General features: G+C 34.6%; 1 protein-coding gene across 8 annotated transcripts in view; it reads left to right on the top strand.

The window, feature by feature from the left end:
• Positions 1-23,331, top strand: part of HACE1 (HECT domain and ankyrin repeat containing E3 ubiquitin protein ligase 1) — a 112,339-nt gene that overhangs the window by 64,883 nt on the left and 24,125 nt on the right. For 5 of the 8 annotated variants that reach the window (XM_049898164.1, XM_049898139.1, XM_049898113.1 and 2 more), the window contains 7 exons: positions 5,162-5,408; positions 11,502-11,839; positions 12,374-12,442; positions 12,691-12,778; positions 19,673-19,784; positions 19,881-19,978; positions 20,152-20,239. In XM_049898164.1, the coding sequence (XP_049754121.1) occupies positions 5,162-5,408; positions 11,502-11,839; positions 12,374-12,442; positions 12,691-12,778; positions 19,673-19,784; positions 19,881-19,978; positions 20,152-20,239 (1,040 nt within the window). The remainder of the gene's footprint in view (positions 1-5,161; positions 5,409-11,501; positions 11,840-12,373; positions 12,443-12,690; positions 12,779-19,672; positions 19,785-19,880; positions 19,979-20,151; positions 20,240-23,331) is intronic. The other 3 variants (XM_049898173.1, XM_049898155.1, XM_049898122.1) reach the window with 1 other exon arrangement.

The following is a 23,331-nucleotide window of genomic DNA, read 5'->3' as shown; positions in this document are numbered from 1 at the left end:
ATGTATCTATGTTTTTATTTTATTTGTGTTAAAAAAAAGATGTCACTTTAAGGACTAAGGTGCGCCTGACCCAAGCCATGGTATTTTTCAGTCTTCTCACATGCATGCGAAAGCTGGACAGTGAATAAGGAACACTGAAGAATTGATGCCTTTGAATTATGGTGTTGGTGAAGAATATTGAATATACTGTGGACTGCCCGAAGAGTAAACAGATCTATTTTAGAAGAAGTAGAGCCAGAATCCACCTTAGTAGTGAGGATGGCAAGAGTTTGTCTCACATACTTTGGACATGTTATGAGGAGGGACCAGTCCCTTGAGAAGGACATCATGCTGGTAAAGTAGAATGTCAGTGAAAGAGAGGAAGACCCTCAACCAGATGGAGTGACACAGTGGCTGCAGTGATAAGCTCAAGCATAGCAATGACGGTGAGGGTGGTGCAGGACTGGGCAGTGTTTTGTTCTGCTGTACATGGGGTTCCTATGAGTCGGAACACACTTAATGGCACATAACAACAACATGTTTTTATTTTAGTGTTACCTTTAAGACTTATTAAGTATCAACTATATGGCAAGTCCATCACCTATCTATCAGTTTGTTGTACTCTGGTGGCTTTTGTGTTGCTATGATGCTGGAAGCTGTGCCATCGGTATTTCAAATATCAGCAGGGTTAACAACAATAAGCTAAGAGAATATTATATTATTTCACTTGAATTTCACAGTAACCTTGTGACTTAAGCTGTTGTTATCTCCATTGTACCTATAAGAAAATTGAAGTTAAATTATTTGCCAGCCTAATAAGTACAGGAACCAGAGTTCAAATCCTCACTAATAACAGATTCTGGATTTAAATTTAAGTCTTTAATTAGACAGGGAGATTAGGGGAACAGAGTAAACAGGGTAGGAAGAAAGGAATCCAAGGCAAAAACAAGTTTTAAAACTACTGTGCTAATCCTTACTGCTTCATCACTATCGCTGCCTTTCAAATGCTTCGTGGAATCTTTTATTATTATGACCATTTTTGGCTTGTAAATATTTATTTGTTGGGATTGTTAGTGAAGATTGGTTATTAGAAGAGACCTGGTGGTCCAGCGGTTAAGCGCTTGACTGCTAACCAGAAGGTTGGTGGTTTGAACCTGCCAGCTGCTTTGTGGGAGAAAGATGTGGCAGTCTGCTTCCATAAAGATTTATAGCCTTAGAAACCCAGTGAGGGCAGTTTACTCTGTTGCTTTGAGTCAGAATTGACTGGATGGCAATGTGTTTGGTTTTTTGGTTATTAGTATTGTGTTAGATTTTATTATTGTACTGTTACCAAAGTGGATTCTTAAGAGGATCTCTCAAATACAAATCATTCCCTTCTGCCAATTTAAGTTTAATGGTAATTTTGCAGGTTATCTCTTTTTTTCATTTATTTATAAATCAGTCCATACTTTTTAACCCACTGTGTGAAGAATTTTTGACCACATATTTTAGTAGAAATTTCTATTAAGAAAATAACCAATTGAAATATATATTAGTGTCAATTGAGATATCCAGTATAATTTTGGAAAATGGATTAAGATAATAAGCATTTACTAAGGGCCCTTTTGCATATAATATTGTGTTTGCATTGAAGTGAGTGAGTTCTCTTGCTCTCTATACATTTATAATTGAAGGTAAAGGTAGTTACTGACCTGCAGATGAAGAGAGAAATCACGGATACATGCTAAGTAAGACACTGAATCAGAGTGTACTTTTTTTTTTTTTAACTGAATATGATTTAAAGCTCACCATACTTCTCTTCCTGGGGTGATTTTTTTTTTTTCTTTTTTAATAATTTTTATTGTGCTTTAAGTGAAAGTTTACAAATGAAGTCAGTCTCTCATACAAAAACTTATATACACCTTGCTACATACTCCCAATTACTTTCCCCCTAATGTCCATTTTGCCAGCTTCAAACCCCCGTACCCTCTCATCTCCCCTCTAGGCAGGAGATGCCAGCATAGTCTCAAGAATGGTTCCTGAACTGGGTCAACAGAAGGTCTGGGGACCATGACCACTGGGGTCCTTCTAGTCTCAGTCAGACCATTAAGTCTGGTCTTTTTATGAGAATTTGGGGTCTGCATCCCACTGCTCTCCTGCTCCCTCAGGTGTTCTCAGTTGTGTTCCCTGTCAGGGCAGTCATAGGTTGTAGCGGGGCACCATCTAGTTCTTCTGGTCTCAGGCTGATGTAGTCTCTGGTTCGTGTGTCCCTTGCTGTCTCTTGGGCTCATAATTACCTTGTGTCCTTGGTGTTCTTCATTCTCCTTTGATCTGGGTGGGTTGAGACCAAATGATGCATCTTAGATGGCTGCTTGCTATCATTGAAGACCCCAGACGCCACATTTCAAAGTGGGATGCAGAATGTTTTTTTAATAGATTTTATTATGCCAATTGACTTAGATGTCCCCTGAAACCATGGTTCCCAGACCCCTGCCCCTGCTCCACTGGCCTTCGAAGCATTCAGTTTATTCAGGGAACTTCTTTGCTTTGGGTTTAGTCCAATTATGCTGACCTCCCCCGTACTGTGTGTTGTCTTTCCCTTCACCTAAAGTAGTTCTTAACTACTATCTAATTAGTGACTGCTCCTCTCCCACCCTCCCTCCCTCCCCCCTCTCGTAACCACAAAAGAATGTTTTCTTCTCAGTTTAAACCATTTCTCAAGTTCTTATAATAGTGGTCTTACAAAATATTTGTCCTTTTGCAGCTGACTAAATTCAGAGTATACTTTTTTATAATCCATAGGTGAGTATATTGATAAGGCTTTGCATTAGCACACTGATTTTTAAACTTTTATATTGAGACATAGTGGCTTTGGGAGAAATTATCATTTCATGATCAACTGGAGAAGGGTATGGTGAAGTTTGGACTTTATGATCTTTTTGCGTAATAGAAAAGAAATAATTCACTTGTTGACAAGTGAAAAGGCATTTCAGACAAATGACTCAGCTTGGAAGAAGTTTCAACTGAGTAAAGTTGCATAAAAGTATTAGACTATATTAATAATTGATGATGATAGATTCCATTGTTTAGGGAAATATTTCTTAAGATAACCCAAAGTGTTCTCTAGATCAGATACTTAAATATTTATATATGTGGGATTTTTTTTTGCAGAGGGAAATCAAGTTCACACCTTTTTTATAGAAAAATTTCTGTCATTGTAGTTAACTTTCCCAAAGCTACAGGCAATAAAAGAAGGAAATCATTCCATTCAAACTACATTTCTATTTTGTCAGTTCAGCAGTCTTATGATAACAAATACTCCGTAAACACAAATTTATAAACATCAATGCAAGCTAAATTAATGATTCCATACATATTTGATTCAAAGTTACTAACCAAAATCCATTGCCGTTGAGTCTTTCCTGACTCACAGTGACCCTATAGGACAGAGTAGAACTGCCTCACAGAGTTTACAAGGCTGTGAATCTTTACTGAAGCAGACTGCTACATCTTTCTACCCTGGACTGGCTGGTAGGTTCAACCTGCTGACTTTTAGGTTAGCAGCCAGGCACTTAACCACTGCGTCTCCAGGTCTTCTTTTCAAAGTTACTGAGCCAAAGAAAAAAGTTTTGCTAATGTGGTATAGATGTCTCAGTCAAATACAGTGTGAATAGCAATAGCTATTACATTTTTCTAACCCTGATAAATGACAACTAATTTTTATTGACCTTTTTTTTTAAAACAATAATTCTTACAATGAAGAAACAACATCAATCAAAAACCCACTGCTGTCGAGTCGATTCCAACTCATAGAGACCCTATAGGCATTGAAGTGAAAATGAAGTGAAAGTTGGTGCCTCAAGAAACCAACTGTTCAGTAGGGGTGCATTTCTTCATAGTTTATGCTTTGATCATTGTTTTTATTCTGATTGCTTAAAAATTATTAAGTCATTCATACACAGTTGAAGTGACAGTGTCATAAAGTGAAAATGTCAGTTCACATGTTACCAGGATAGAAAATACTCTCTAATTTCGCACGCTTCAAACTAGAATACTTAGAAATAGGGATTTGCTATCCCCACATTACTAATCCTTATATGTGTTTTTTCTAACCTTAAAGGATACCTAAATATAATATAGAGGAAGATTTTAATCAACTGGGCAAAATACACTTAGGAGAAGATAGGATAAGCTTTTGATAATTATATTTTGCCATACTGCCCTAAAGTTTATGCAACTCTTCACTCTGCTTTTGTACAACAGTTGTAATACGAGACAACCCGTGTTAGAAATTTCAACATAAAACCGTCCCCTCAACAACAAGAACATTTTTAAAGAAAGATATATCATTAGATTATATACAAATGTAGCCTAACTGTCACAGTTTCTCAGTGGAAGAATAACGATGGGGTATTCATGATGATGAACAATCCCAAGATACTGTGGGATGCTGAAGGGCCTTCTGATTTGTCAAAGTTCATGTTTTTTCAGTATGATTTAGTTGTTAATTGAATTTGGATCATCTTTTTTCCATGGTGAAGTATATTTCATATATTTATGTAGAGTCATAAGACAGCCTCTTATATAGAGAAACTTTTACATTGATGCAAACAGTAACTTTGAGATTATTCAATCTGTGAATGTTCTATATGTGAACAGTTATTATTTTAGGGTGGAGAAGAAACAAGGATAGACGGAATGACAGAGATTGAAATTTTTAGTTAAAACAACTAAGTTTTGGGTTGACCTAAGAACATAATCAACATTTATATCATTGTTTCTCTGCGAAAAATGTACTAAGAATTGTAAAGAATCAGTATAATTTACAAATATATTTTTGAAGGATTTCCTGTGTGGTACATACGGTTAGCGTGAGTTGAAAGTTTGCAATTGCCTCGAAGTTGGTACCTCAAGAAACCAACTCTTCAGCAGGGGTGCTTTTCTTCATATTTTATACTTTGATAATTGGTTTTATTCTGGTTGCTTAAAAACTAGTAATTCATTTATATACAATCCAAGTAATGTATATTTGGTACCTTCCTGTTAAACAGACCATTCCATCCCCTATCATGATACGAAAGGAATTTTCTTCCAGTTATATTATGAAACAGGTGGTCATTGGGATGCAAATGTTTTAAAATAAGTATTTTAACATCTAATATCTTTTACTTCATCTAATCTGTTTATATATTTTTATTTTCAGCCTGTCTAGCAATTATGATGCTCAAATGAAGAGCCTTTTAAGGATTGTGAGGATATTTTGTCACGTCTTTCGAATTGGTCCATCCTCCCCCAGTAATGGAATCGATATGGGCTACAATGGGAATAAAACTCCAAGAAGCCAGGTGTTCAAGGTCAGAAAAGTATATGACGTTGTTAGGAAGATAGACGTAAAAGAGATGAATTTGACAAAGCATACATTCATTAATCAGAAACCTCATGAACAGGACGTAAGTTTGGTTCATACCGTATCTTTTTTTAAGTTAGGCACACCCTTCTTTCATCTCTGTCTAATCAACAGCAAGTCTTAATTGGTGAGCTTTTTAATTTTTCTTACAAATAAATTTTAATTCCATTAGTGTTTTATTCTAAGGATAGAGATATTTAGTGTTTAAGTATAATTTTATTGTAGTAAAATGAAGCCATCACCATTCATGCTTTTCAAAAGATGTTTCTTAATAGGAATGGAAGAAAATACCCAATTTTTACTTAAATTTTATTATTGTGTATGTGTGTGTGTGTCTGTATATGTGTCTTTAAAGTAAAATTGTTTGCACTTACTGGGTGACTTAGCATTGATTCTTGGGATCACTTCACAGACGAATCATTGAGTTAATTGCTTAAAATATTTTGTTTTGCTTCAGCTCTTCTCTTTTATACAAGCACATGCATGGGGGGAATTCTTGAAAAAATGATTCCATATAAATTTAAGGCAGTGTTAACTACTTTTGCACCCATTCTAATTTATAATTTTATGAAGTAAACAAAATGAATATGGTTGTAATTGGTATTGTTAATATTTTTTTTGTGGCATTATATTTTTAAATAAGTCATTTTGGAAAAAAATGTATAATTTATTAACTTTTATTTTTTAAAGGTAACTTAAGAGATTTTTATAGTATAAAATTCCTTCTGGGCTGATGAAGAATTGTGTTTTTTTAAATAGTTTTTTGAGCGTAACTATGGGTTATCTATCCAAAAAGTGATAAAAACATTTTTATATACTGCTTCCTCAGAAATTAGGATTTACAGTTTTATTATCTGTAAAATACAAGGCAAAATCAATGATCTATGTTGTTTCTTAAAGTGAAAAATTTCGACACTTAAATGATTTGCGAACATTTTTGCACTAGTAGAAAAATATTTTAATATCTGGAATAATATGGTAGCCTTTTAGGAAGGTGTGTGTGTCTCTCTTTTTAATCAGTGTAGGAAAGAAAATTTTCAGCCATATATGTGTGTGTATTTCCTGCCCCCACCTTTTTTTTTTCTTTTTCTTTGCCCTGTTGTGCCACCTCCTGGAAGAAGAAAGTTATGCAGCTTCTTGTAATTCAGATTTTGGCTTTGCACATGCTAGGTAGGAGTGAAAACTTAACTGTCTTTGTAATATTTGAAGCTGAATTAACTGAGACATTATTTTGTTGATGCTGTCCTAAGTGAATACTCGTGAGTTTTACTGCTCTGAAATTCACATCACAGGAAGATGTTCTCGATGTGCTCTTACCTGGCTCACTCTGTTAGGGACTGAACGTACCCTTGATGCAAATCTTCTGCTCATCCTTTCTGTTCATGTATAGTGATGAATAGAAAATCAAATCAGGTATAGATTGTGGTCACCATTATTCAGGTGGATATAGATTGTATTCAGTATTATCTGATTTTTTGTTAAAATTTGAATCCGCTCCCTATTTGCTAATGATATCAAAAAATAAGTATGTGCTTAATAGCCACTCTGTATGCATTTAATGGTTGATTGAAATGTTGGTTTGCTACCCAGTCAGTACAGACATAAAAGGGTAGAAAAGGATATTACTGTTTTTCCCTCGTAGCTTTCCTTTTTTTGAAATCTAGACTTTGTGTTTTGATTGTCCTGTGTTTATAATATGTGAAGTTCTTCTGTTTTATCACATTTGTTAGTACCTTTATTTAAAAAATTCTTATGTATTGTTTTCTGTATCTTGGATAGTGCTTTTGCCCCTGACTGCCTATTTTGTCATAAATTTTGTACTTTCATTTTGGTAGAACATTTTTATTCCAAAATTCAGCTCATTTTAAAAAACATGAACAAGTGTTACTCTTAAGGAATTTATTAGCCTCTTTCCCTCTAGTTTTATGAATTAAATGAGGAATCTGTGGGATGGCAAAATCATCTGCCTTCTCACTTCTAAGGATAAAAATAGAAGCTCTGCATTGTCATTCTGTATATGAGGGACCTGTTCATTATGTGGTGAATTCAAGTTGTAAAAATCTTTACCCTTTGCTCAGTTGCTGCAATGTTAATCTGGAAATACTTTAATTTTTACCACATTTTGTCTAAGGTAGCAGCCAGTACTACTTTCCATTTTATTAACTGGGTACTCTAACATGTCACTTTATTGTTAGGATTAACTAATGGATTTTCCATTAAGAATTAATGGGTTTATAGGCCATGTGTTTTTTGTAGGTGAAATTGTTTAACATCCTGTTATTAGTTTTCTGATTTATCTCAGAAGTTCTTTAAGTTAATCTTAACACTTCGCCAGCCATTCTTTCAGTGTTAGGAGATTTTTATCAGGTGCCTTAGGAACTTTGGAGCATGTGGAGGAGAGGTAGTTCTTGGTAAGGCAGGGTGAGCACGGGGAAGACAATTTAGGCTTCCTGAATCTTGATGTGCTCTTTTTGTAAGTAGTCAACTGTGACTGTTAACGGTTTTATAGAGTTATAATTTGGGGAACTCGGAAGCCAAGAAAGATTGAGAAACTTTTAACTTTAAGATCTTATCATTTGGGTTGTGCCGTTTGTGACAGTATCAAGTTGAAAATAACCAGACTAACAGGATTTCAAAATTCTATTAATGAGCCTAAGTTGGGAATGCTTTCCTGTTAAAGTTGTACCACACTTCAGCACATAGGTCTTTAAAAAAATTTTGATTGCCTACCAAGTTTGGGATTATGTATTATAGTGTTGAAGTATAATTTAAAGTGTTTTGTAAGTCATATGTGATCCTTATAAATAACGTAACTATACGTACAATATAATTCAATGGTGAGAATCACTGAATAATATGAAATAAAACCGTATTCTCAAAATGCCGAGAAGCCTGCTAATTTGTTCATAGTTGTGTACTCACTGCATGATAACAATTGACATGTATGGAGTTTCATGTCTTATTTATGTATCTTATTATTTATCAATGTAGAAAGCATCATAGATATAGTATATGATGATTCATTTTTGATTTTTTAAATGTATTTTAATTCTTTTTGTCTGTAGGTGCTACCACAGTTAGAAGTTACTTTTCACAGTTTTTTTTATGATTGAGGAATGAATTTTTTGAGTAGATTTTCATAGGAACAACTCCCAAGGGAAAACACCTCAGGGTTGGAATTTACTTTTAGTGCGTATGTGATTGACAAAAGAAAAGGTGAAAAAAAGAGAAGAATAAAGGCCCAAACTGGTTTACTATTTACTCTTCTTTTCTTTCCTCATTCCCTTCTAGTTTCTTTGCTATATCCGTTTATTGAAAACTGTTTCATAGCTTTTTGTATCTTTATTGCCATCATCATTTTTACACACATCCATTTTTTTCTTTGATATAATTTTCTACATTATTCAAAATCTACCTGTAACTTTTGCACATTGTTAGTATTTGAAAATAGGGTTCTTACACATTCAGGCTCATGTGCTCATTTGCGAGATCAGCATGTATCATTTCCTGCCTGAAACATCATCTCCATCCAGCGTCTTGATTTTCTAGGTTTTATCCCTTCTCGTTTAGAGGCCAATTATTCCTTTCTTCTTTTGTTTCAAGCAATTTTGTATCACCACCTGTTCTTTCCATTTTGGAAGTTTATTTTCTGATGCAAAGCTAAATTGTTTTGCTGACATAAAAAGCTCTTTTTCATTTTCTACATCAAGTTTAATGTTTTCCACATGAAGAGAAACTATAGGTTCAAACTTAGATCACAATTAGAATTTTAAGACCTTTTCAATGAAGGTATCATGTCAGTGTATATGGCAGCTGGTGCTTCTTGCCCTTCTTTTAATCAGCTCCGGAACCTTGAGTTTTCCAGTGGCAGAGCCTGACTATGGAAGAGTGCCCTTTGTGGGGAAGGGGTGCTCTTTTCAACCTAGACAAAGTATATTTACTCTGTTTTAGAAAGGGAAATACTTCACTTACCTGTCTACCTGGTACTACTCACTAAACATTTGTTGAATGAATGAAGTAGGTTTTTTTTCTTTTAAATAATATTTTCTTGGGTTTTTGGCAGAAATTTACACAGCAAGTTAGGTTCCCATTTAACAATTTCTATGCATATTGTTCAGTAACATTGGTTATATTTTTCACAGTATGTCAACATTCTTGTTATTTCTGTTCTTGTTGTTCTGTTTCCATTAATCTAGCTTCCCTGCCCCACTTACCGTCTCATCTTTGCCTTTAGGGATAAATGTTGACTATTTGGTCTCAAACAGATGATTTTTTTTAAAAGAGCACAATACTCAGGGACGATATTGTTTATTTTATCAGCCAATTGATTAGTGAACTAGGTTTTTGTTGATGGTAGTGATAACTTTTTTTTTTTTTGGTGGTACTTTTTGGTTTAATGTTATAGTGAAGATCTAGGGGTGATTGTTTGCAAACTCAGTAAGTAAAAGGTTCTCAGAGAGAATGTTCTAGAAATCTGAAGAAAGGTAAGTAGGCTGAAGATGCAGAGAGATTTGCTAGATATAAGGATTTCCTGGCAGAACAGGCTATGTAAACATTTTCTAAGGTTCCAAATGTGTTTGTATAATCTCTTTATAGTGGTCTTTAAAAGTAAGGTTATTTCATTTAGTTGGAATATTGGAAAAGTAAGTCTTTCTGCAGCATGTGGCCTATTTTTTAGCATTCAGTGGTCATATAAAATTAAAACAGTAAAATTTTCTTTTTCAGACATTTGCAGAAAGAGTTTATCATTCTCAATACGCATTGCTGTCGAGTCGATTCCTACTCATAGCGACCCTATAGGACACAGTAGAACTGCCCCATGGGGTTTCCAAGGAGAACCTGGTGGATTTGAACTGCTGACCTTTTGGTTAGCAGCCATAGCCCTTAACCACTATGCCACCAGGGTTTCCTCATTCTCAATAGGAATATATAAAATAGTGTAGATTTCAATGAAGGATTTTTCCTCCCATCCCTCATGCCCCCTTTTAACTATTAATCTTTACTTGGGATTTAAAATGTTCTAGCAGGTCTTTTAATAGCTGCTTGGCATTTCTTATTTTAAAAACTACTGATTACTTGAGATGATATATATGTTTCATCTTCAGTAGTATTTGGCTCTTTAGAGCATTTGTAATCATATCAAAAACGCAAACCAAACCCACTGCCATTGAGTCGATTCTGACTTGTAGTGACCCTATAGGACAGAGTAGAACTGCCCCATAGAGTTTCCAAGGAGCTCCTGGCAGATTCAAACTGCCGACCCTTTGGTTAGCAGCCGTAGCTCATAACCACTACACCACCAGGGTTTCCTTTGTAATCATATAATATTTAAAAAATAAAATTTTGTTTGCTATTTTCAAAAGCATTTATTTCATTCCCAAAAGGAATATTTTAGGTAGTATAGCAGTAAGAAATAGTTTACTCTCACCCTCCCACTTTTTTTTCTAAGTCAGAATTAGGAATTTTCAAGCTAGTATTTTGCTAAAGGTTTGGTAATTGTGTTTCTTGTTTTAAAAATGACTTGTTATTAGATATGGGTTGTGCATGAATATATGTATGTGTGCAAGTATATATGTGTAAGTGGGTGTTTATATATACACACACACACATACACATTTTAAAATTGTCAGAATTCTAGGAATTATGTAAGGAAAGGAACACAGTAAACTAAGCTGTTTTTAGGCTCTTTGGGAGTTCTTATTTTTCTTAATTTAAAATACTTATTTTACCTAACTGAAAATTGCTGACATTTACCATATTAATACCGTAAAGGCTAGGGAGATTGTATGGATAAGATGAATATGTGCTTTTAAGTCTAAATATTTGAAAATTAAAAGTAGTAAATCTGCTTATAAATCTTCTATTTTTCTTAGATTTTAGTTTTTCTCCCTTTTTTCCAAGGAATAAATAAATACAAATAAAATATTTGCTATAAATGAAGAAATTGGTGTTTTTATGGCATCCATATATTTTTGTTACTTACTACTTGGCACTACTGTCATTTTAACTTGGGAAAATACAGATACCTTGAGTAAATTTGCTCTTTTACAATATTTCTTTGACTGTGTGGGTTATTTATCTTAGAGTTTAAATGATGATGTTAGAAAAAAATAAAAATCTTTCCTTTTTCTCTTAGCCTCTGGAATTGCTTTGGCATTCATTAGATGAATGGTTAGTTTTGATAGCTACAGAACTGATGAAAAACAAGACGGACTCAACAGATATCACTTCTATTTTACTGAAACAAAAAGGCCAAGATCATCAAGATGCTACTTCCATTCCTCCATTTGAACCTCCAGGACCTGAGAGCTATGAAAATCTATCCACTGGCACAAGGGAATCTAAACCAGATGCTCTCGTGGGGAAACAGGAAGCCAATGCAGATTGTCAGGATGTTATTTCAATGACAGCTAACCGGCTAAGTGCTGTCATTCAAGCTTTTTATATGTGCTGTTCTTGTCAGATGCCTCCAGGGTAAGAAGGCTTCTGCTTATTATTTTCTGCTCTGATACATGAAGAAAAGTTATGATATTTTTGTAATTTCAGTAACAACAGTAATAAAATTTATCAATTTTAGGTTTTATTCTGATCATGTTTTAGGGTGCTAATTGTATTAATCTAGAAACTTCCCTAAAAATATTTGAATTTTAAGCAAGGATATATAAGTTATTACCATGTAGAATGGTAAATGTCACTGTGCGTAGATCTTTCAATTATGTGCTTGAATTGTACAGAGCAGCGATGCTTAAAATTTTAAGATTTTAAGAAAGTCACTTGTTTATATTATCTGTTGATGAGAAGTTATTGTATGTATTATTTTCATTTTACAAATTGAGTAGGCATGCCTCAGTTTCATAAATTTAGAGAGAAGGTCCAAACCCCAATTTTCTTGGTCTAGAAGCTAACTCAGATTTTCTGTATTTCCAGATTTTGTCTATGTAGTCTGATTAAACTTTTTATCCCCCACAGAATGACTTCACCCCGTTTCAAACTTTTTATCCCCCACAGAATGACATCACCCCGTTTCATTGAATTTGTCTGCAAACATGATGAAGTTCTAAAGTGCTTTGTTACCAGGTAAAGCTTTCTGGGATTCAGCGACTGCCCTTGTAGTCTTTCCTTTCTTTACTTACAATTTCATCTCAACAGAAAAAAACTGTTACTTTTCTTACTATTCAGAACTGCTCAGTAACAAGTGAAAGTATAGTAAGTATTGATTAATAAGTGTTTTTCTTCTGCTTCAGTATCTATACCTCACCATTTTCATCTCATTTAATGCTCCTCATCCTTCCTGTCCATATAAACAAAATATTTTTTTCTTTTAGAAATCCCAAAATTATATTTGACCACTTTCACTTCCTCCTTGAATGTCCTGAATTGATGTCGAGGTTCATGCATATCATTAAAGCACAGGTAGAAATTTCCTTTAATCTTGTTTTTAGTCTGTCTAATGAAAATGAATTTGAATTGTTTTTTATTTGAGCACTGTTTTGTTGAGTAATTATTATACTACAGATTTCCTACTGTAAGAGGAATGGAATTACATGTTACTTTAGTATGAGGAGTACATTTTATTCTTCCAGAAATGTTTATTGAGTGCCTACTGTGTGCAAAGCCCTGTGCAAAGACAACAAAACACTTTGCCACATTTCCTGAATATTAGTCCTGTAAGAGAAGGATTTTATCTCCAAATACATTTGGGAAGTATAACACATGCCCTGTTGGAGGTTTGTAAAGCACATCATCAGTATGTGAAAGGCTTTGAGAAGCCCTTTGGTTAAAATACTGATTTAACTTTGTTAATTTTTTCAAACTTACCTGACTTGAGAACCTTTCCCCTAGTGTTGCACCTATTCATTCTACGTATCTTGTGTTTCTTGAATGAAACATGGTACAGAAAAGCTTGCTTTTCTACTTATCAGCTATGGGACTTTGGGCATATAATATTTCTTAATATTATTGAGCCTTGGTTTCTTCATCTGTAAAACAGAGGTAATGACACCCTCTTCAGAACTGCTGTGAAGATAAATTGTGAAGAGCAACTTCTATATAGTTATTGCTCAGTAAGTGGTAGCTGTTTTGGAAATAGAAAGCATGTTTCCCTTGTCCAAGAGGATGTTAATTAAATCTAGCAGGAAAGATAATAAATGTAGCTATAAAATGGTAATTACAATATTAGGTGTTTCTTTAGGGAGGAAGAGCTTGCTTCTGGCTGCTGTGGTCAGGGAAAATTTCAAAGAGGAGGTAGATTTTAAGCTGGATGTTGAAAAATGCAAAATTCTGAAGTAAATGGGGAGAATGAACATTATCTAGCCAAGGTTTAGGCCAAGGCATGTAAGTGAAAAGTATGTAAAACTACAGTGGTCGGAGCAGAGAGTTTGTATAGGTGAGGAAGGAGATACAATTCTGGAAAGATAGGTCAGGGTCGTATTATATTGAGCCTTGATTGTCAGATTGAATAATCTTTGGTTTGCTAGGCTGTTAGGAGCCACCAGTAACTTTGCTTCAGGATAATGACATAATCCTGGCAAAGTTTTAGGAAAATACTTTGTCACAAATATAGGCTAGGCTAAAGACTAGTTTGGTTAGTAGTCATAAGAAAATAAATGGCATAGGTATTTTTTAATGTCTTTGGGGAGACTGGCCCTTTGAGAAGTTAAAAAACACTATGGACTAATTTTTATAAAATTGTACACACATATATAGGAATCCTTTGACCCTTGTTTAATAATGATGCTAATGTAAGAGAAGGTACTAATAACTTAGATTTATTGATTGCTAACTTTAGGCCAAATACCATACATTTGCTTTATTTAATTTTGTAACAGTCATGTGAGAAAAGTATTCTTTTTACTTAAGCTGAAGGGGCTAAGTAACTTGTTTAAGTCATTCAGCTACTAAGTGGGAGAACCAGAATTGAAACATCTGATTCCTTAGTTTATTTTCTTAACCTACACTATATGACTCTATGCTAGCACAAATGAGATAATAGGTAAAAGAAGCTTTTAGTTTTTGAAAGGTAGTTTGAGAGGTAGTTTATGATTTTCACTTCTTTTTCCCTCTTCTCTTCCTCAACAATTCAGTCAAAAAGCCATTGGTTGGGACAAAGTTATCTGTGTTAGATATCTATCTTGGTGGCCCAGAGTGGGAGTGTTGATGCCTGACCATGTTGAGGAAGATGCCCACAAGTGAATATGGTGGTACAGTATGGAATTTCAGAGCTTATGTGTGATGCGAGGGTGTCTGTATAGTGTGGGGTATGTGAGCTGGAGTGGGGTAAGGAAGATGTCGATGTGCAGGTTGGTGGCAGCTGCTCAGTGCGGTGTGGAGTCGAGAACATCCGTGCAGGGTAGGGCCATGGCAGCAACAGGAGATTGGTTATTAACAGGAGTGCTTGATCAAAACAGTAAGTACAGTATAGGAAAGATAATGGGAGCCTGGTTTCTTTCTCACTGTTGGAGAAAGAAATTAAAAAGTGGAGGAAACTAGAATGAACTCTGTGCTGTTGGATCAGAATTGGAGATATCAGTGTGAATTTATAGTTTGCAGTACATACATAGGTAGAGACAGCAAACCTGGCACTCAGCTCTTGGTCTCTAATTACCATTCTCTTTTATAAGGAACCAGGGTTCACTGGAGAAATAGCTGATTTCAGGGCTTGGCCAGAAAAGTACAAGATAAGCCAGGAACATTTTGTCCCGGAAAGTAAGAAAAAGTATTCAAAGAATGATGGGATCATGTCAAAATAACAAGAAACCACTTAAATGGACTCCCACTGGCCAAATCTGAACAGTTTGAGTATCAAAATAAATAATGATGACAATAGATTATTAGTGAAATAGGAACCCATGAGTCCATACTGAAAAAAACAGTGAATAAATGGAAAGTTTGATGAAGAGATGTTTAGACAGTCTTAAAGCATCTTCCTACAGAATACTTACTAATTGCAAAGAATGAAAAAGTAACTTTACAGTGGAAAAGCTTGATGGTGATTGAAGCTAGCATACTAGTGTGCCACCTGGTAGCATTCACTGAGAACACACCATCACTTCTGTGATAAAACCCTGCCAAAATGCATAACCTGACCTAATCATGAGAAATCATCTAACTCCAGTTGACGGACATTCTACAGAATAACTGACCTGCAATCTTTAAGAGTATCAAGGTCATGAAAATTAAGAAAACATGGAAAAACTGTACCCTTGTGAACGAGACTGAAAGAGATAGGACAATTAAATGCAACTGGACCCTTTTCCTATGAAGATCACTCTTGGAACAGTTGACAAAACTTGAAATGGGGTCTAAGGATTATATGTGAGAACGTATCAGTGTTAGTGTTAGTTTCCTGACTTTGATAATTGTTATCTGGTTATGTAGAGGATTTCTTGTTTGTAGGAAACATACACTGAGGTGTTTAGGGTTATAGAACATCATGCTGTCAACTTACTCTCCCATTAGGAAAAAAATATATACTATTCTATAGTTGGAAAGTTTCTGTAACTTGGGAGACTGTTCCCCACCCCCACCAATCCCCAAGAAGAAGTTAAAAAAAAAAGCTACCTCTGCTAAGGGATTAACTTCTTACTCTGTTGGTGGTTTTCAGGTGACCAGTAGTTAAAGGGAGAGACATTTTGTATTGCTGTACAAAGCTATTAAGAGGAGCCTCTGTAATCAGTCCTGTTTTGTGAATTATTTTATGGAAACCAGGTACTCAGAAAATTTACATACAGAAATGTGCCCTTCGGCTGTGTGTGTGTTTTGATTTTGATATCACAGATACCTTACTAGCTTTCAAAGGTAGGCTTTTGTACCTTTTAATGTTCCATTGGAATTACTTAAAACAATTACTATTTACTTTTATTTCTTGGTTCCCATTTTATGGGAACCCTGGTGGTGTAGTGATTTTTTTTTTTTTCTGGTGGTGTAGTGATTAGGTGCTATGGGTGCTAACCAAAAGGTTAGCAGTTTGAATCCACCAGACACTCTTTGGAAACTGTATGGGGCAGTTCTGCTCTGTCCTATAGGGTTGCTATGAGTCGGAATTGACTCGATCGCAACAAGTTTGGTTTTCATTTGGTTCCCATTTTATAGTCACAGGGCACAGTTTAATATCTTACAATGGCAAGTAAATTTACTGTTATTTTAAATAGCTATTCACAATAATTTTAACATAGCTGTGATGGATAATAAGAACAACACCTATTTACTGAGCCCTGCTGGATGTTGAGTATTCTGCAAGTTACTTCTTGGTGTTGCATTTTTCTTTCCTGTATTAACAGTACTAAGAGGGGGTGTTGAGGGTAACTAGAATCCTTTTCCTCATAGTGTTGTGAGGATTACATGTAATAATGGATGTAAAGTCCTTGAAACAGTACCTGGCTTATACGTACTTAGTAAGTGTTAGCTATGTGAGGGTGGCACAGGACCAGACAGTGTTTCGTTCTGCCACTGTGAGTCAGAACTGATTCAGCGGCACCTAACAAGAACATACTGTGATTACTCTTAAACTTACGATTATTACGTTCTGTTTTTGCATTCCTTCATGTAATCCTCACAGTTAGTTCTTGAAGTATAGGTATGATTATCCCTATTTACAGATACAAACCTAGTAAGTGACAGAGTCAGCATTTGAACCCATGTTTATCTGATTTTAACACCTATACATAAATATATTACTTCTATGTAATGTTTTTTCTGTCCTCTTTTACCAGAGTTTTAGAAATAATCAACATTAAAATTTCGAGAACTTTACATTTCAGTTTATGTGCACTAAATAACAATAGTGTTTTATTAAAATTGTGGAGTACTGTTAGAATATGGACAAAATTACGCATCTAACTTTTAAAACAGAAGCATTTGCTCTTACTGAAAGCAGATATTAAAAGCAGAAGTTAATCTTTTACCAGTTATTTTGGTAATTAATAATAGTATTTATATTAAGAGTTAATAAAAAGTGATATTTAAGTTTTTTAAAGTAAAATTAATATTAGCTTAGCTCAGATGAAGAAATTTACTGGTGTCCTAAAAACTGCCTGAAAGATAACTTTTTTGTGGTGTTAAATGATATTGATCATTTTTAAGTATTGAAACTCTTGGTTTTTGTGGTATTGCACCACCCTGATTCTCTTCGACTTTTCTAGCTATATGTATCATTTGTTAAGATTATTCTCATTCCTGATCTATGATTATAAACTTCTCCATCCTTGCTGTTTGTTTCCCTATATATTCAATCTCTTGAACAAGAGGCCTTTCCCTGTCTTTAACTTCAGCTTTGTGTATGGCTCTATTTCTAGTGTCTCAGGTGTAGCACATTCCAGTATGTTTAAGTCTCTAGTAGGTATGTCCCACAACAACTTTAAATTCAGAATACTTAAAACCTTATTTAATATCTTTCTACCAGTACCTTCTAGGAAAATGGGAGTAGGTGATCGGGAGAGGGTCTTTCTCCTCTAGGCTATTTCTGTTAATAAGTTCTAGACGTTGAAATCTTCTCTTACTTTTCATCTTTATTCAAAGCAGCAGTGTCTCTCAGATTAACTTTATTTCTTCCTCTTTCCTACCATGACCTGGACCTTATCATCTGATAACTATTATTGCGACTGCTACCTGGCTGGTCTTCGTTTGTACTGGTGCTAAACCCGTTTTAATTACTGCATTTATACTCTTACTCTGGCCAAATAGCCATAATGTCCTCAGTACCTTTTACTTGATTTTCAGGGTCCATAATTATGTGCTCAGTTTATTTATACAAATGATTTCCTTCAACGTGTGGAGATAATAGGACTCCTGTTATGCCCGTGTTTTTTTACTAAATCTTGCAAGGAGACATAATATCTCCTCCTTTGCCTTTTTCCATGTCTCCCTTAGCTTGGCGTGCCCTGTTTCCTTCCTCCTTGGGCAAGTCCTACCTGGCTTAAGTCCTAGTCAAACCATGACCTGAAGTCTTTGCTTCACTCATGTGTACAGTCTCTAAATTCTTAGTGCATCTGTCATCTCTACTTCATTGCTTAGGACTTGATATTAAATATATCTTATAGTGTTCTATGGGAACCCTGGTGGTGTAGTGGCTGGTAACCAAAAGTTTGGCAGTTTGAATTCACCAGGTGCTTCTTGGAATCTCTGTGGGGGCATTTCTGCACTGTCCTATAGGGTTGCTATAAGTCGGAATCGACTCAACGGCAACAAGTTTTTTTTTGTTATAATGTTTTGTGGAAACCCTGGTGGGGTAGTGGTTAAGAGCCATGGCTGATAACCAAAAGGTCAGTGGTTTGAATCCACCAGCTGCTCCTTGGAAACCCCGTGGGCCAGCTCTACCTTGTCCTATAGGGTCACTATGAGTTGGAATCAACTCATGGCAGTAGGTTTGTTTGGAAACCCTGGTGGCATCGTGATTAAGGGCTACGGCTGCTAACCAAAAGGTCGGCAGTTTGAATCCACCAGGCACTCCTTGGAAACCACATGGGGCAGTTCTCTGTCCTATAGGGGCGCTATGAGTTGAAATCGACTCAGTGGCAATGGTTAACATGTTCTATGTTGGTCTCATTTCCGCAACTGTATTAAAGAGTTTTTAGCAACAGAATTGAGTTTTTTTTTTTTTTTTTTACTTATGTTACCTGCAGCGTTGGGCACATACTAGGTGTACTCAATAATAAAAACTCAATAATACTTTCTGGTTAATCATAAAAATTACAAATCCCTTACAGTTTGCTTATCTGAGAGATGAACAAAAGAGACTTTCTTAACCATTCAAGAGATATTATTATTCAGTTTTCATGATGGAGAAAGGAAAGAAAAAGGGCAACGAAGTCCTTTCTGGCTGCCAAATATATTCCAAAAGATAGGCTAAAAAAAAAAAAAATTTTTTTTTTTTTTTAAAAGATAAGAATAAAGTTAGGTATAAACTATTTTGATGAAAAATTAAATGGAACAGGTAATTTTTTTCTGTTTGTGAAATTTTGCTATTATAAGCCTTGTTGGGTTTAAAAGAAAGTGAGAGTAATTGTGTTCAATTACTTATGATATTAAGTTCTTAGATATAACCGAACTTATCAACTCTTTTCTGTTGAAAATGGTATGAAATTTTAGAAAACATGTTATCCATGTATTCAAAGCATTTCAGCTAAGGAGCTGCCTTTTTTGTGAGTAGTTGAAATGTTAGAACATTGCCTAGTGTTAACTTATTATAAATAAAGGTGTAGGAATAACAATTTGTAAAAAGGCTGTTTAGCATGATAGTTAAATAAATCAGATAAAAAGGTAACTGAAATACTGTTAACATATTTTTTCTCTCTCTTTTTTTTGGTGTAGCCCTTTAAAGATCGTTGTGAATGGTTCTATGAACATTTGCATTCAGGACAACCAGATTCTGACATGGTACACAGGCCAGTGAACGAAAATGATATCTTGCTGGTTCACAGAGGTGTGTTTAACAAAGAAATGAATATGTGTATAAGGCACAGAATATTTTTTTATTGTAAATTTTAATATGTAAAATTAATCAATGCTACATATTTAGATTCTATTTTTAGGAGTAGCTGTGAAGTTGTGTCAAAAGCAAATTGTGCAAAACTAAAGCAAGGGATTGCTGTACGGTTCCATGGAGAGGAAGGCATGGTGGGTATAAAAGTAAACAGTATAGAGATCACTGTATATAAAAGATTGAAATGTCCTTGAATAAAGTTAATATTTAATTGATATGGAAGAAATTTAATATTTTAATTTTACTGTTTAGAATAAAAGTTTCCCTATATTTCTGTTGATGCTTAATTTTATTTTCTTGAACTCAGGGTCAAGGTGTTGTGCGTGAGTGGTTTGATATTCTGTCTAATGAGATAGTCAATCCTGATTATGCATTGTTTACCCAGTCAGCTGATGGTAAGTTGTATGGTCTAGATGACTTCTTCTGTGACATGTCACATTTTTCAAACTATTATAGTATATCTTATCCTTTGATTTCCACGGTAACCCTGCAAGCTAGATAGAATATTTCCATTTTATAGAAGAAGAAATAAATTCACAGTGTCTACATTCACACAGTTACTAAGTGGTAAAATCATGAGTGGAACCTGATTCAGTCTAGCATTCTTTCCACTTGGTTTCCATGCTCATTCGAAGTGTAAGCTGGCCTTGAGGGCATTTTCAACAGTCCTTTTTAAAGTGAAACTGAATTTATTCAATTTAAGGATTGTCCTTTAGTCTATTTGTTTTTTAGTTAAAGTTTCCTCTTGTATAATAATGATGATAGTAGATGGGACTTTAAAAAAAAAATCCTTATTCACTAACCCAGTATGAGTCTCCAGGTCTTAAAATGTATTGGTCCTAAAAGCCAAAGTCTACAAGTCAGTTACTGTGTGTTAGATCTTAGCTAATAATCTTATATATAAGTAACCTTATTTTCAGTTCTTTTAAGAGATCAAGAGCTGGCAACTAAAAAGCTCTTATTTAATCATATAATACAGTAACAGAGATAAGAAACTCTCTTTGTTGAAAAACTCTTCTTTGCTTGAAATGGTGCTTGTGACCTGTACAGTTGTGGACTAAATGGAAATGGTTACTACCTTATTTGTGTGAGATATATTTGAGAGCTTTCTTACTTAATAAAGACATATTCCAAGTGCAGGTGGGATTTCAGCTTTGCAGTGCTTGCACAGTTGCTTTTTTCTCCTGAAAATTTTTTTTCCCCAGTGTTTAAATTCTTTTATAAAGAGAGTGCCTCATTAATTGTAGCTTCTGATTGCTTCCAATGAAACCAGCAGCAAAAAAATCTCCATTTAATAAGAAGGGTGAGTCTAGGAAAGGCAAGGAGGTGGACTGCATTGATGCCAGGGTGCTGAAGGCATTGACCTCTGTGATGGCCTCCTCAGGCACACCTTGCATATTTGAGATGATTTGGGGGTATGAGACCGCCTGCTTGATCTCTGTAACCTTTGGTTATTTACTTTGAGGTGAATTTGATGTCTTTGTGTTTTTCTGACAGGTTCTATGAGGGACCAAGTGTAGTTATTTAGGCCTAATCTTTGAAAGCAGATTTATCATTAGGATGCTATATTTTATACTTTTCCTTTTTTTTTAATACTTGCTTATTCTGAGTCCATCTGTTCAGTTTCATACTTCAATAACAGATTTGGTATGAAATCATGAGTAGAAGTATTTCCTCTTACTACCAGTTTATAGCAGAGCATGTATTGAAGCACTAAGACTATAAAGATTATGATTTATATAAATCTTCTCTTTGGGTTCATAGTATTAATAGATTGAAATTCAGCTTAGTAGACATGTATAAAATTAATATTTAAGATTTAAAAATTCCTCTATCTGGGAAACATTTGGATAGGCCTTATAGCTATAATATTTAAAAACTTGTTTTCTAATTAAATTAAGATGCTCCCTATAGATAAATAGTCTATTATGAGGACCGGGTGGCGCAATGGTTAAAGCACTTGTCTGTGTATTGAAGGTCGGCAGTTCGAACCGACCAGCTGCTCTGTGAGAAGAAGATGTGGCAGTCTGTGTCTATAAAGATTAAAAAAAAAAAAGATTACAGCCTTGGAAACCCTGTGGGGCAGTTATGGTGTGTCCAGTAGGGTTGCTAAGTCAGAATCAACTGGAAGACAATGGGCTTTTTTTTTTTTTCTTTTGTTTTCTAATCAAATTAAGATGCTTACTATAGATAAATAGTTTATTGTAGTGGTTGAAAGTTTGGCTTAAACTAGGTTTAATCCCTGGCTCTGCCACTTTTTGGTATGATATTGGACCAATAAACTTAACCTTTTGAAACCTCAATTTCCCACTTGAAAATGGGGATAAACCTATGTTTGGTAGTGTAGTGACAATTCACTTAGCTGATGGATGTATGTAAAATGCTTAGCGTAGTACCGGGCACATAAAAAGCATGAAATTATATTAGATGTTCTTATTACTATTCTACTGTGAACATGATATTTCCTTGTACAGTAGGATTTTTCTGAGGTCATGAAAATAGCCGAGGGGATCACAGCTACATGTAGTTTGAACTTAAAATGTAATATCTATATATTCTGTCTTAACTAGTTTTCAAATTAAAAACTTATTCCGTTCCTGAAGTTTTTTTCTATTTTTTTTTTTTAATTTCCCATTGTCTATTCCTTTAAATAAACCAGGTGTACTAGAAAGTTTTTAGGTAAAGAAGGAGTTATACAGAGAGCTAGGGGAGGAAAGTAGAACCATCAAAAACTTTTGCTGGTTCATCGTTAACTAGGGTTAATTCATTCACTATTTTAAAAGGTTAAAAAATATTTGTGAATATTCTTAGAATATTATATTTTTGAAAATATGGCTCTGTTTATCTTTGAAGTCTTCATCTCACAAAACTTTGCTTTTTTTAATATCAGTCTTAGCTCATTACTGGGAGTAGTTCTAAAAAAAGGTACTTACAGCAAATGACTAGTTTCACGTGGCCCATGTAAACATTCAACCATACGCTTCCAAATTTTTATCTTCTAACCGAATAAATTGGTCACGGCAATTTAGCCCAGTGTCAACATTGATAAATCAAATATTAATGAAGCACAAAGTGGATTATTATCAAAGTAGGTGTACTGAATGATCACACATTTGGCTTTCTAGCATTTTGTTTTTCTTTGATGCTATTTCATTAGAAGTTTATCAGTTATTTTTTTCTCTTAGCCCAGGTACCTCAAATACAGTACATAACATGAACTCAATAAATATTTGTTGAGTGAATGAGTGAGTTTGTGGTCATCACAGAAAAAATAGGGAAGTAGAGTTACTTAAACTTGAGGTCTTGACATTATGTTTTTCCATTGCACTAGATTTTGACAGTAATTATAACTGTTGCCCTTGTCATTTTTACTTTTATCTTGATGGTACCTATTTAAATTGGGTTTTTTTTTTTTTTTTGCTATGAAAAAGAATTGATCAACTTGTGGGCTTTGGTGATTTTCTGATAATTAGCAGACATTAAGTTC

The sequence above is a fragment of the Elephas maximus genome, chromosome 1 (genome assembly GCF_024166365.1).
Source record: "Elephas maximus indicus isolate mEleMax1 chromosome 1, mEleMax1 primary haplotype, whole genome shotgun sequence".
In the NCBI taxonomy this organism is placed as follows: domain Eukaryota; kingdom Metazoa; phylum Chordata; class Mammalia; order Proboscidea; family Elephantidae; genus Elephas; species Elephas maximus.
The sequence above is the reverse complement of the archived record's forward strand: the minus strand, read 5'-3'. Positions and strand labels throughout refer to the sequence as shown.